The sequence below is a fragment of the Notolabrus celidotus genome, chromosome 23, assembly GCF_009762535.1.
Source record: "Notolabrus celidotus isolate fNotCel1 chromosome 23, fNotCel1.pri, whole genome shotgun sequence".
NCBI lineage: Eukaryota > Metazoa > Chordata > Actinopteri > Labriformes > Labridae > Notolabrus > Notolabrus celidotus.
Window position 1 is genome coordinate 4427283 of NC_048294.1, and position 13455 is coordinate 4440737.

The 13455-nt window shown below is 42.3% G+C and overlaps 1 protein-coding gene across 3 annotated transcripts in view; it reads left to right on the forward strand.

The window, feature by feature from the left end:
- Positions 1-11876, forward strand: part of clcn5b (chloride channel, voltage-sensitive 5b) — a 46360-nt gene extending 34484 nt beyond the window's left edge. For all 3 annotated transcript variants that reach the window (XM_034676747.1, XM_034676746.1, XM_034676748.1), the window contains 5 exons: positions 2882-3024; positions 3128-3277; positions 3548-3653; positions 4211-4427; positions 10715-11876. In XM_034676747.1, coding sequence (XP_034532638.1) covers positions 2882-3024; positions 3128-3277; positions 3548-3653; positions 4211-4427; positions 10715-10805 — 707 coding nt within the window. In that variant the 3' untranslated portion in view covers positions 10806-11876. The remainder of the gene's footprint in view (positions 1-2881; positions 3025-3127; positions 3278-3547; positions 3654-4210; positions 4428-10714) is intronic.
- The last annotated feature ends 1579 nt before the right edge of the window (positions 11877-13455 follow it).

Below are 13455 nucleotides of genomic sequence, written 5' to 3' on the forward strand. Positions count from 1 at the left end.
AAGGACTATAGCCTCTGAATATGGGGCACATGCTTAGACCGCTAGGCCAACGGCGCCCCTTTTTGCCTTTATTGCATAAGAAAGCTGGAGAGAGACGGGACATGTGGGGAGCAGAGAGTGGGGGAAGACATGCAGCAAATGGAAGAGGCCGGGAGTCCAACATTGCGTCCAAGGATCGTAGCTTCTGTACATGGGGCGCATGCTTACCCGGGAGTTCCACCAGATCCTTGTCCGGTCCATCTTCGTAAATTGATATTTTTAAAGAATTTGCAACGAAGTGGATCCAGTGGAAGTTAAGACATTGACTAGAATAGCAACCGATCAACTCCAGTGCCATGACGGATCGGAGACGGACTGGACACAGATCCAGTGGAATTTGGCCGTAACACTGCTAGACCAAAGGTGCCTCAAATTTGAGACACTATAATGACATGATTACCTTTGTGGACAGTGTAGTTGTCTTAAAGGTGTCCCTAAGGAAATGCTTAAGCGGCAACCTCCGACCGCAAGAATTGAAGCCAATGCTGAAGTGCTAAAAACTGCAGTTCCTCAGGCGTCCACTTGAGGCTGGTGTTGGAAGTACCGGAATCCACATACACACCCATTCAAAAAAGAGGATCTTTACAGCAGAAATAAACATTTTTTTGCCATGGCATGAAATTTACAGTTTCATTCATGTCGCTGTTTCACATTTCAAGGACTGTAAAAAAAAAGCATCAGTCAGTAAGTAGACGTTACACAATAACTACTAATCTCTTTATTCTCCCGCTGAGAAGACATGACTGCGATGAGTCCCTCCAACGTTCGGCATTAAGCGTTGAACAACAACAACACCACATTTTTCAAAGATCCTCTCCAAAAATTGATAAACAACCCTCACACTGAAGCTTTTAGCCGCCCGTGGGCTGGTGCTGGCTCTTAAGAATAGCGGGAGGCCATAAAAGAGCCCTTTGTCATGGAGTGAAGGGTTGAGCTGCACCGTAAAAGATGATTACAAACAGGTTCAGAGCCCCAAATAAAGAGCTCAAACTCCTACATGAAGGAATGTCAGAATCTGTTAATGCTGCACTAAATGCTGCGGCTCTTTGGTTTTTAACGGCAGCGACATGACTGGAAATAAAAGTCCTTACCGTACTCCTTACAACCCAGTGCAAGAGTTAGGGATGCATCAACATACTACTTTGAAACATGTCGACATGGAGCCAAGATTAAGACTTGTGTAATGAAAGTAAATACACAAGCTGATCAAACACCACCAGATGTGAATGGTGGTGTTATGAACTATTTAAATGTTGCATACGATAATAAGACATATGTAGAGTTTGCATGTTTTCTTCGTGCCTGCTTGGGTTTTCTGGCTTCTTCCACACTCCAAAATAATGCAAAGAAGTTCATTCACAACCTAAAAGTTAGTCTCAGGGTACAAAGTTGTGAAATGATGGCGTTTATTTGAAATAGCTCAATATTCTGCATCTGTCTGCAGGCCATCATAAAGATAAGAGCATCCCCGTGATGTCCTCGGCCCACAAAAAATGTGCATTCAATTAAGTTTAAGATATCTTCACGAGTCATCAAGTCCTCATCCATGAAACCGCTCTTAACACCAGCTTCTATCAGCTGACAGCTCAGCTGATTACATCTACACATCCAATCGTAAAATAGTGAAATGTTTGTTCTGTTTAAACTGCTCTGCCTGCCTTCTTTTGCTGCTCCCCCTTCACAACCCTCCTCCACCCCAGCTCCTCCTTTTTTATGCTGCGTCTGATTTTACCATTGTCATATATAGTGCGACTGATGCTCGCTCTGTTTTTCTAACCTTGGGGACTTTGCTGATGCTCTCCCTGCCTTGAATGTTACATGTATGCATACGAAAAAGATTGGAGGAATTTGGCTGGAAAAGCCTGATAAGATATTTTAAAACACCTTCACAGAAATCCCCCCACATGTTGGAGGAACTGTGGTAACCAAAATGCAAACCACTACCATGTTATGTTGGACTGCTCTGTTATAAATGACTATTTGAGAGAGATACACAATGCCCTGCAAGATATTTTAAAGATGTAATGCCTCTTGAGATCAAGATGGTGTTGGGAGGATTTTACCTCAGGACTATATACTATATAATGTATAACTGGAATGCTCGGCCAATGCATGTGGCCGATTCGGTGAGATTTGGTGCATTTTAAAGCCCCAAAAATCCATTTCCTGTTTATGGCGAGACCGCCTGAATGTCTGCCACGCCCCCAATTTTAGTCTGAGTGGTATGCCTTAAACAATTTTGAATTTTCAATGTGTCTACTATAGAATGTGCATTGTTGGGACTTGATTGGAGAAAAGGCCCAGGGCAAGATCTCTTTTTGGTACCCTTAAGAATTTGAGTGAAAAACTGAAAAAGAAAACATGGCTGACTTCCTGTTGGGATTTCACCACGACGTTAAGAGACTTTTTTGTAGGTCTTAGCCTGATAGATATAGGAAAAAATCTATCAGGCCTTGTCGGTGCTCGGGCCCTAAAAAGAGATTGGAGGTGTGCTCTCCCCGCCTCAGGCTTTGGCATTCCACGTAAGCCCATGGAAGGGTAGGGAGATCCTAGAACAAGAAGTTACTGCCTGCAAATAATAAATTCTTCTGACGAGTGTGGTCCTTACTGAATTTGTTTTTAATTAATCCCTCTTTGTTGTTGAATGATTCTGCTATCTTGATTTGTAACATCTCCATCTGACCTCCTGTTACCTCATCAGTAGTTCAAGATAACGTTTCCTCAGTCCACCACTTCCTGTTTCCATTAAGTCCTTATTTATAACACATGTTCTTCATTCTGTCTCTAATCTGTCTGATACTCCTCGTTTATTCGGTCTCTTCCTCTCTCTGTCTTCATTCAGGTGGAGTGACTCGTATGACGGTGTCTCTGGTCGTCATCATGTTCGAGCTGACGGGCGGTCTGGAGTACATCGTCCCGCTCATGGCCGCGACCATGACCAGCAAATGGGTGGCAGATGCTTTCGGCAGAGAGGGGATCTACGAGGTGAGCAGTGTGTGATAGTTCTAGCTGTGGAATAGCGTGTACCTCATGTAAAAGAACATGAGATTTAAGAGGTCAGGGTTTGAACGTTCTCTCCTCCCTGCAGGCTCACATCCGGCTGAACGGATACCCCTTCCTGGAGCCCAAAGAGGAGTTCGAGCACAGCAGCCTGGCCGTGGACGTGATGAGGCCCAGGAGGTCGGACCCCGCGCTGGCCGTGCTCACGCAGGAGGGAATGACCGTGGGGGAGGTGGAGGTACGGACACATGACAGCACGCAGTTCATCATAACACAGGAATGCAGGAGAGTGCACGGAAATATGGGACGCACATGTGCTGCTGTGTGGAGATGAATAGATGTGAGACAGCAAAGATAAGAAGGAGTCGATACAGACTGAGCTGAAGGCTCAAGAGCATTGATGTCATTATTATGACTTTTAAAGATAAGATAAAAGCTGATCAAAGACTTGTGTCTTTGTGGATGTTGCTTCTTGTTCGATGTAACGTAACTCTTTAATTTCCTCCAGGCGTTGGTGGAAAGCACTCGATACAGCGGCTTCCCTGTGGTCGTCTCCAAAGAGTCCCAGAGGCTGGTGGGATTCGTTCTCAGAAGAGACCTGCTCATATCAATAGGTCAGAACTGTGTTTCTGTGTGTGTCGAAACTAACCCCTAGTCGCCTCTCTGACATCACCGATCATTCTTCAGACAGTAGTTTTAAAACCTTGAGTTTGCTACTTTGATTGTTGCCACATTTTTACTGTGACCACACTCACACCGGAAGGTTCAGTCTGAATCCTCCACACAGACGGTGCCTCACATGAACGATCACAAACACGTCTCACATTCAAAGTAAAGTAGATTTGATTGCAGTTGTAGGCATAATAGTAGTATTAATTGATAGGACTTGATTTAGGAGTCATCTGGCAACAAAGAAAGGCAGAAAACTCATGAAATGTACTTATTTACAGGGTTTTATTTAAAATAAAACTACTATTTTGTCTATATTCTTACAATAATGGGTGAAATAAGTAATCTGGAAGACGTTGCGTTCCTCCATCGGTGTCTCGCGACCCTCCAGAAGGTCCTGGCCCACACTTTGGGAATCCCTGTTCTAGAAGACACTTAAAGAGACTGTTAAAGAGAGAGAGAGATGAAACAAACATGCTCACCCTTTTCTCTCTTCTCTCAGATAACGCCCGAAAGCGCCAGGAGGGCATCGTCAGCGCCTCCCAGCTGCACTTCACCGAGCACGCTCCACCTCAGCCTGCAGACGGCCCACCTCCACTCCGCCTCCGAGGCATCGTGGACCTGAGCCCCTTCACGGTCACCGACCACACACCCATGGACATCACCGTGGACATCTTCAGGAAGCTGGGGCTCCGCCAGTGTCTGGTCACGCACAACGGGTAAGAACGAACACACGCAAAGACACCCCCCAGAACTATGGGAATGGTTTTTGGAAAAATTTGACAAAAAAATAAAAAAATTACAAAAAAAAATGAAAAAAAATTGGAAGAAAAAGTTTTGAAAAAAAAGTTTTGAAAAAAAAGTTTTGAAAAAACAGTTTTGAAAAAAAAGTTTTGAAAAAACGTTTTGAAAAAAAAGTTTTGAAAAAAAAGTTTTGAATTTTTTTTTTTGAAAGAAATGAATTTGACAAAAAAATTTGAAAAAAAAAAATTTGAAAAAAAAAATTGACAAAAAAGTTGACCCGGAGCCTGTCGAAAAAATACATTTTCCTGAAATTTGAAATTGTGCTCCAAATTAGAAAAACGTGAAAAAAGTGAAAATGTTGCGCCTGCGGTTAAAAACATGGAAAAAGCAATGAATCAACACGTGAGAGGAGATAAGCGCGAGTAGCAAAGACGTTTCAACACGGCTTTAAAATCCTTTTGAACTCAAAAAGCCGTGGCAGAGATCGGCCGGTGTTTTGGTTTAAACAGCGACCCTGTTAACTGGAGACTCTCAGCCGGATGCATCCCTGATAAACGTCTTTAGACGATCATTAAATATCTGATGAGGATATTTTGAAATCTTAATAAAAACTAAACTAGTTTGCATTCCCAGGAACTCCCTCTGTGTTTCAACAGCTGTGTAAACTCCACAAACACTGACATGTTCAGCTGAAGGTCTCCAGTTTACAGGGTCACTTGTAAAACCGGAACACCGGGAAGAGACGCATTCACGGTGGGCTGAGAGAAGACTACTGTTACAAGCTGCTAAATCAAGAGAATCACAGCTTCTTCTTTTGAAAAGTACACACACATACAAAAAAGATAGAACAAATAAAAACTAATGAAAGAAAGAGAAATCAAGTGAATCACAGATGTATACAAATAACATTTTCAGATGCTTATTTAAAACGCTCGAATGAGAAGTGTTGAATTTTGTAAAAGTTTCAAATGTTGAGACTGAAAACTGCACTCTTGTTTTTATTGATAAATCACTAAATTAGCCGTCATATCTTTAACAAAATAATAATAAAATAAAACAAAAATGTTTCCAAATATTTCCCGAATGAGGATTGTGTAAAAAGAAAGCCCCTGAGAGTGTCCCCGATGTCTCTGTTGAAATCATCTGGTGTTAATCAAAAAGCTGTTTATCGGACTGGACTGATTTATTCATTCTTTGGATCACACAGATTTGAGCTTGACCAGTTGGGAATGTGAAAACAGAACACAGAACCTCAAGAATTCAACACAGTTTGAAGACGTTCTGAGGCGGAGAGGATGTTTCTGTTCCCTGTCATCATTTCCTTCACAGCTCTGATAACACGCCGAGTTTACTGAATAAAATGTAACTTAAGACGGATTAGATTTGAATCCAGCCGACCTTGAACAAAAGATACAATCTGGGAAACGCGGTTTGACGTGAGTCAGAGCAGAAACATCTACACGTTTCATCTCTGAAGATTGTACGCCTCACTCCACATCGCCTGCCTCAAGGTCTCTCTCCTGACAATGTGTCAATCTTCATCCCCAGACGAGGAGTGATTCACCAGCCAGAGAAACAACACTTCCTTCTTCATCTTACTTTGTGTCTCTTCTTGTCCCCGAGACGATGTGTGATTCCTTAAAAAAATCTGCTCCTCCACTCACACGCCACACATGGATCCACTCGGGCTGGATCTCCATGTTTAGTGTTGGCTGACGAGCGGGGCCTGTGTGAAGGGGATCGTGTGCGAGCCTTTCAGAAGTTACTTGGCCTGTCAGCAGCTGCTTAACAGAGATGTCCGACGACATACGTGCCCGAAGGCAAGGCAGTGAAGTGAACCTCAAATGAGACGCTTTGAATAAGATGTTCTGAGGAGCAGCAGCCTGAGACCAGAGGAGGAAACAGACTGAGTGACAACATGGAGACCAAGACTTTAAAGCTTCAGCTGAGCATTAAGTAAGGGATAATGTACGGTTAGCAGGTTGTTATGGGAATCTCGCAGTATTTAGGAAGTTACAGAGGCAAGGACAAACTCCCTTTAACAGGCAGAAACCTCCAGCAGGACCAGACTCATGTTAGACACACATCTGCCTCATTCTTGCTCTTCTCTCCACGTTTGATTCTAAACACTAGAACCTTAAATACGAAGGCCTCGGAGCTCTCTGCCTGAGCTTTAAGTCCGATCCATCCTGCTCAGTGTGAGCCAGAACCAGGAAGTGACAACGAGTAAACCGCAAGCTATACTGTTACATGTGTGTGCGGGTTTCCACGAGCCAGTGTTTGACAGAGTAGGTGCTTTACTCTATTTCTGTCTTCATGAAAATATACACTCTCCTTCTCTCTGGATCCCCGAGAGCCGTGTGTTTGAACTCGTCAGATTTCTGTCTAAACAGCTCGGGCGCTGCAGAGTGACACTTTGGCGTTAAGTTCTCTCTCACAGGGAGTATCTGCTCACTGCTCTGTGTGGACATGATCCACATCAGAGTGAGACAGATAACAGCAACACAGAGGGAGGGGGGGGGGGGGTGTTGGCGTTTGTAGAGCTGGATGTGGTTTAGTGAAAGTGAAGGGATTCAAATAAGGAGAAAAAGTTCTGATCTTAATCCACCATGAGCAGAGCACTTTGCAGCATTTAGCAAGTGACAGTGGCAAGGACAAACTTCCTTTAACAGGCAGAAACCTCCAGCAGGACCAGACTCATGTTAGACACACATCTGCTGAGACCGTGTTGGAGAGAGGGATAGAGGGAGATGAAGAGAGAGAGAGAGATGATAGTGGTGAGACGGATAGTAGTAGTTGTAGCAGCTGGAGTCTGGCACGTCCACAGCAGGAGGAACCTACAAGACAAGGGAGCTCAGGGACTCCAGAAAGGTCTATGAAAAGAGAAAAGTGAGGGAGATGAGAAGAAAGAAAAAGAGGAGAATAAATGGTGAAGGAATGACAGAAGGAAAGGACGGGATGAGAAAAGGAGACATAAGGATGAAAGAACAAAGAAAGAAAGAAAAAAAGAAAGAAAGAAAGCAGAAAGGAATGAAAGGAGAAATGAATACAAGAGAGAAAGAAAGAAGGGAGGAATAAAAGAGAGAAAGGAATGAAAGGAAAAATGAATACAAGAGAAAGAAAGAAAAAAGAAAGAAAGGAATAAAAGAGAGAAATAAAGAAGAAAGAACTAAAAAAGAGAGAAAGAAAGACGGAATGAAAGGAAAGAAAGAACGACAGCAGAAAGGAATGAAAGGAAAAATTAATGAAAGAAAGAAAGAAGGAAGAAAGGAATAAAAGCATTTAGCAAGTTACAGTGGCAAGGACAAACTTCCTTTAACAGGCAGAAACCTCCAACAGGACCAGACTCATGTTAGACACACATCTGCTGAGACCGTGTTGGAGAGAGGGGTAGAGGGAGATGAAGAGAGGGATGGTAGAGGACCCTACGAGACAAGGGAGCTCAGGGACTCCAGATGCAAGGACAAATTTCCTTTAACAGGCAGAAACCTCCAGCAGGACCAGACTCATGTTAGACACACATCTGCTGAGACCGTGTTAGGTCTGGAAAGAGGGATAGAGAATATGACGGGTGTGCTTAAACCGCCAGGACACCGGTGCACCAACTGTTTTTGAATCTCCAGTGATCGGACACATGGAGCAAACATTTGGGAGAAACTAACAGGATCTGGAAAGTCTTGTTTTCAGGCTCCTACAGATGCTTTCACAGAACCACAATGTGTTCGTCTGCAACGACTTTGATCACAGAGTCTGTCCGAGACCCTTAAATATGAAAATTTCATGCTTCAGTCTCCCTCGTCGTTGTAAAGTCAGTATGTTTGGGATTTGAGCTGCCGGTTTAACAAATCAAGACATCTTAAAAAACCTCAGCTTTGCATTTAATCGACCCACATCTGGAGGGAAACTGTGCGGTGTCTAAACCCCTGAGCCGCTTCAGATGAAATGTCTAAATTAGCGCTCGTACATCACCGCTCTCATCCTCGTGTCACCATTCTCTTTCTCTTTCTCTCTCCCTCTCTCTCTTTCTCTCTCTCTCTGCTTTCCTTCTCATTTAACGCAGCTGACGGGGAGAACACGGAGAAAGAACAAAATCATAAATAAGCAGGACACACACACGCATCGTCCTCTGCTCAGAGTCTCAGACAGCCCATAAATCGCGCTTTGATCACGACTTTAAAAGCGGCACATGTGGCTTGCTGAGGGTTTTTTTCTTGTGTTTTTATGGGATGCATTAAAACAGAAATAGAAGGAAACCGGTCTCTTCTTCCTGCCCAGCCCGGACGAGAGGACCAGAGAGCAAACGATGAGGAAGCTCTGCTGCTGCTGCTGCTGGCTATTTAACATCTCTGAGGTTTCCCTAGGCGTGTTTCCATCACAGAGAGGTTAATGGAGGAAACCACCATGTAAGAGGAGTTCTGTCCCTCCTTCTGTCCCTGCACAAGAACAACGTCCTCAAGACATCTCATTTTAACAACCAACCATCCCTCTGTTCTTTCTCTTTGGATTAAATCTGATTACAGTTCCTCTTTTACATCATTCAGAGGAACTTTACCCCTGAACTACTTGCGTTTCAAGCGGTGGACCCAGGGTCTAAATCTAGTTCAGGGTAGAAAATCTCCCCCTTAAAAAGCCCCTGCTAGGGGGGTAGTACTTTTCAAAGGTCCCGGGACTTTCATGGGGCAGGGCCTGCAATGCTGAACGTGTCTGATTGGTAGATTAACTGCTGTGTTTTTATTCCGCCCGCCGTCCACAATAACATCACACAAATCTGTGATTCACTTGATTTCTCTTTCTTTCATCAGTTTTTATTTGTTCTATCTTTTTTGTATGTGTGTGTACTTTTCAAAAGAAGAAGCTGTGATTCTCTTGATTTAGCAGATTGTAACAGTAGTCTTCTCTCAGCCCACCGTGAATGTGTCTCTCCCGGTGTTCCGGTTTTAAAAGTGACCCTGTAAACTGGAGACCTTCAGCTGAACGTGTCAGTGTTTGTGGAGTTTACACAGCTGTTGAAACACAGAGGGAGTTCCTGGGAATGCAAACTAGTTTAGTTTTTTATTAAGATTTCAAAATATCCTCATCAGATATTTAATGATCGTCTAAAGACGTTTATCAGGGATGCATCCGGCTGAGAGTCTCCAGTTAACAGGGTCGCTGTTTAAACCAAAACACCGGCCGATCTCTGCCACGGCTTTTTGAGTTCAAAAGGATTTTAAAGCCGTGTTGAAACGTCTTTGCTACTCGCACTTATCTCCTCTCACGTGTTGATTCAGTGAATCCATCTGTGATGAATTATAGCACCATCTAAAACAGCACCAGCTGAGTCTCTTCATGCTAACAGGCTAACTGTTGTGTTGCTCATAATGATACCTGCCTGTCCGTCTGCTTCTATGGTGTCATCTGTGATGAATGGCATTCATCTTTGACTTACTGCCCTCTACTGGTCTGGTGGTGTAGTGCATTTACTTATTTTTTCTCCATACATCACTGGCCTGATTTGCACAATCTACCCGGGACTTCAACCCGTGGTCGAAACACAGACAGCAATGGGGGCACAGGAACCTTTTAGTTCAGGGTAAAGTAGTTCAGGGGGCTTAAAGACACCGGAACTCTTGGTTGAAAAATGCACTTTTAGAGGACTGACAGACTTTTGGTTTCTCTCTATGCAGACGATGTGATCATCTATATATGACCACATCTTATATTAGCTACAAAAGGCACTCAGTGAGGCTCTCACAGTCAAACATGTGACTGCGTGACGGTCGTTCAACATTTTAAAATGTGTTCCTCATCCTCTTAAAGGGACACGGTGTTACTCTGATGCATCTGTGTGAAACCTTGACTTTGAAACTTAAAACTCTTCCCCTTGTGTTCCCACTGACTCTTTATACTCTGCATCTGTGTGCCAGCTTATTTGCACAATTTAAGTCCAATTCCTGGAAGAGTGAGATTAGACCTGATTAACTTTGTTCCCTCTGACGGCTCCGAGTGTGAACCCGAGCTCTGAGTTGTCATCTGTAATCAGCCGCAGTGTGCTCAGGCTTTTTATTTCCCCCATTTGTCTTCGTGTTTACTGTGTCTTCATGTTTCTTTCATCTCCCGCTGCGAGCCAGTTTCCCCTCTAAAAGCTGCCAAACTGTCAAAACCAGATCTCCTCTGGATATGTGCGCGCCTCTGCTTTCTGTCACTGCTTCCACTTGTCATGACGAAGCAATTTAAAGTATGACTCGGTGGTTTCATTGTTCTCTCCTCTGTGTGTGTTTAGGAGGCTGCTGGGAATCATCACTAAGAAAGACATCCTGAAACACATGGCACAGATCGCCAACAGAGACCCGGACTCCATCCTCTTCAACTGAACTCATCCGTCCATCCTTCCATCCTCTTCCTCTCTCTCTCTCTCTTCCTCTTCCATCTCTCCTCTGTAGACCAGAGGACTAGAAGACACCAGCTTGGAGCGAAATGCACCTTTTTACCTCGTCAGCTTTAAGAAGGCAGGTCAGAGAGAAAAAAGCCAAGTAAGTCCAGCAGAGAACAATGGAGCGTTCTGTCGTTTTTTCTTTGAAAGACGGGGGCGTGCTCAAAGAAAAACACTCAGAAACAATGACTCATCCGAAACTGACGCTGCTGGCCCTGATTTCAACTTCAATTCAGAAGGATGTAGGACAGACACACATGAGAAATACGTGGATGATTTCACATCTGCTCCTTTTTTCTGTTAGTTTCCACTCTTTTCTTTCTCTCTCTTTTTGAAAAGTGGAGAAAAAGTTCATTTTCTTCCGTCGCTTTCTTCCTAAACCTAAGAGAAAACATGGAAGAGGAGTGTGAGCGGCTAATCCTCTGTCACAGACACTGACAAGAAGAGGAGGAGGAGGAGGAGGAGGAGGAGGAAGAGGAGGATGACACCAGGTGAGATAAAGAGACGTTTCTGAGGGAGCTCCGTGCCGGTCTGCCCTCCGGCCTTGCCAGGCAAGCCCGGACAGAGCACTCCTCGCTGGGCTGATGGATGCTCGGCCACCCTCCCCCACTTCTCCTCCTCCTCGTTCCTGAAGCCTCGAGGGGTGAAGGATCCAGGAGTGTGAGAAGAGGCTCTGAAACACACACTTTACACTCCATAAAGACTCCACGACAGCCTGGGAACTCTTTCCACAAATGTCTCCTTCTTTTTTTCTTGTTTTTGTCATTTTTGTAACACGGCGTGAGAGACTCCAGCCTGGGAACTATGCAGTATTATTCCTTCGCCATGTCCGCCTGGCGATCAGAGGGTTATATTGACATAGAAGAAATCATACAAGCATAATGCTGCAATAACCATGTCATGCCTTATGGAAGATGTTTGGGCTGCAAAAACCAAGAATCATGACACATAAGTTAATTTATGTAAATGTAATAAAATTGTTTGTCCCACTAAATTATTCCACAGACTTGAACCAGTGTCGTGTGTCTGTTATTTATTTTATTATTTTATTTTTTTACTTTAAATATTTTTTTGCTTAAATTTTCACACATTATATACAGAAGATCAACATAAACAATTTAGGCAGGTGATGTTTTTCTTGTATAAAACAACAGAAATAAGTAGATAAGTGAATGAATTTTAAAAATAATAATAATAATGAATATTAAAAATTTAAAACAAAAAAGATAAGAGAAAAAATAAAACTGGAAATACAATAAAATAAATAGGTAAATTTTTACAATATGTAAAAATTGTAAAAAAAAAAAAAATTATATTAATAAAAAGAATAAACTTGTGCTTGTTATTTTAAGATATTTTTGTTTTTATTTTTTACACAGTATATCCAGAAGATAAATGTAAAACATTGTAGTGTTGTTTTTCTTGTGTAAAAAACAAAAATAAGTATTCATGTAATTAAATGAAAAAAAACCCTAATAATAATAATTTTAATAAAAAAAATAATTAGAGAAGGAAAAATGTATAATAGTGGAAATACGAAAAAATTGATTTATATTTAAAAATAAATTATTACAAATGTTAAAAATATGTTTTAATAATAATCATAATAAAAAATAAAAATGTTGTTTGGGAATTTTTGTTCCAGTCGTTGGATTTGGTTCAGATTATGTCTGAAAGCACTTTTTTAATCTTTAATCTGTCACTTTAAAAAAAGGAAAAAAAACAACTACTCTGAATCAAAATAGTCTGAAGGTAATTTAATTTATACCTATCCAGTTTATCAGATTATTATGGGAGTAGATTAGGGCCACTGAAAAAAAGTTCTGGAGGGCAGGTGAGAAAAAAAAAATTGTAGGTGTAATTTTTTTTTGAGAAAATGTCAGAATAAAGAAAATGACACCTTAATAAAAAATGTGCTCACCCGCCTCCAAATTTTTTTTATTCTGGATTAAAAGTGTTTAATTTTTTTTTCCTGTTTCCACTACGACATAGTTAAATAATTAAACATAAACCCCTTAAAGTGGCTCATAAAGTGGGTCTAAGCTCCTCATAATGCAGATCTGAAGTCTTCACTTTCAGATGGAGGACCTGAAAGTCTGGAGGACCTGAAAGTCTGGAGGAATGCGGTTTCTTGCTCGTGAAAGCTCATACAGCTCTTGATGCTTCAGGCTTTACGTCCAGTTTCCTGCTGATCCTCCAACACGAGCAGAATAATATTATTCAACACTATTTTTACCCCTTAAAGCCTCAGCAGGTCAACTCGTCTGGGTCTCACATGCTGACTCTGCTGGAGACTCTCAGTCCAGCCTCCAAAGGTTCCTCATCTCTGCACTGATTATTTTATTACTTTGTAGAAATATTCGAGGCCTGCAGAAGTTTGAGGACACGAGGAGACACTTTAGTTCTGACTCACTGATCAGCCATGATGTTCTTATTACTGACAGATGAAGTGAGTATCATTTGTTATCTCTCCACAGTGGATCCTGTCAGAGGGTGAGATGTGTCAGGCAGCAGGGGAATGTTTGTCCTTGAAAGTTGACGTGTTGGAAGCTGGAAAAATTAGCATGTGTGAGAATATGAGCAACTCTGAG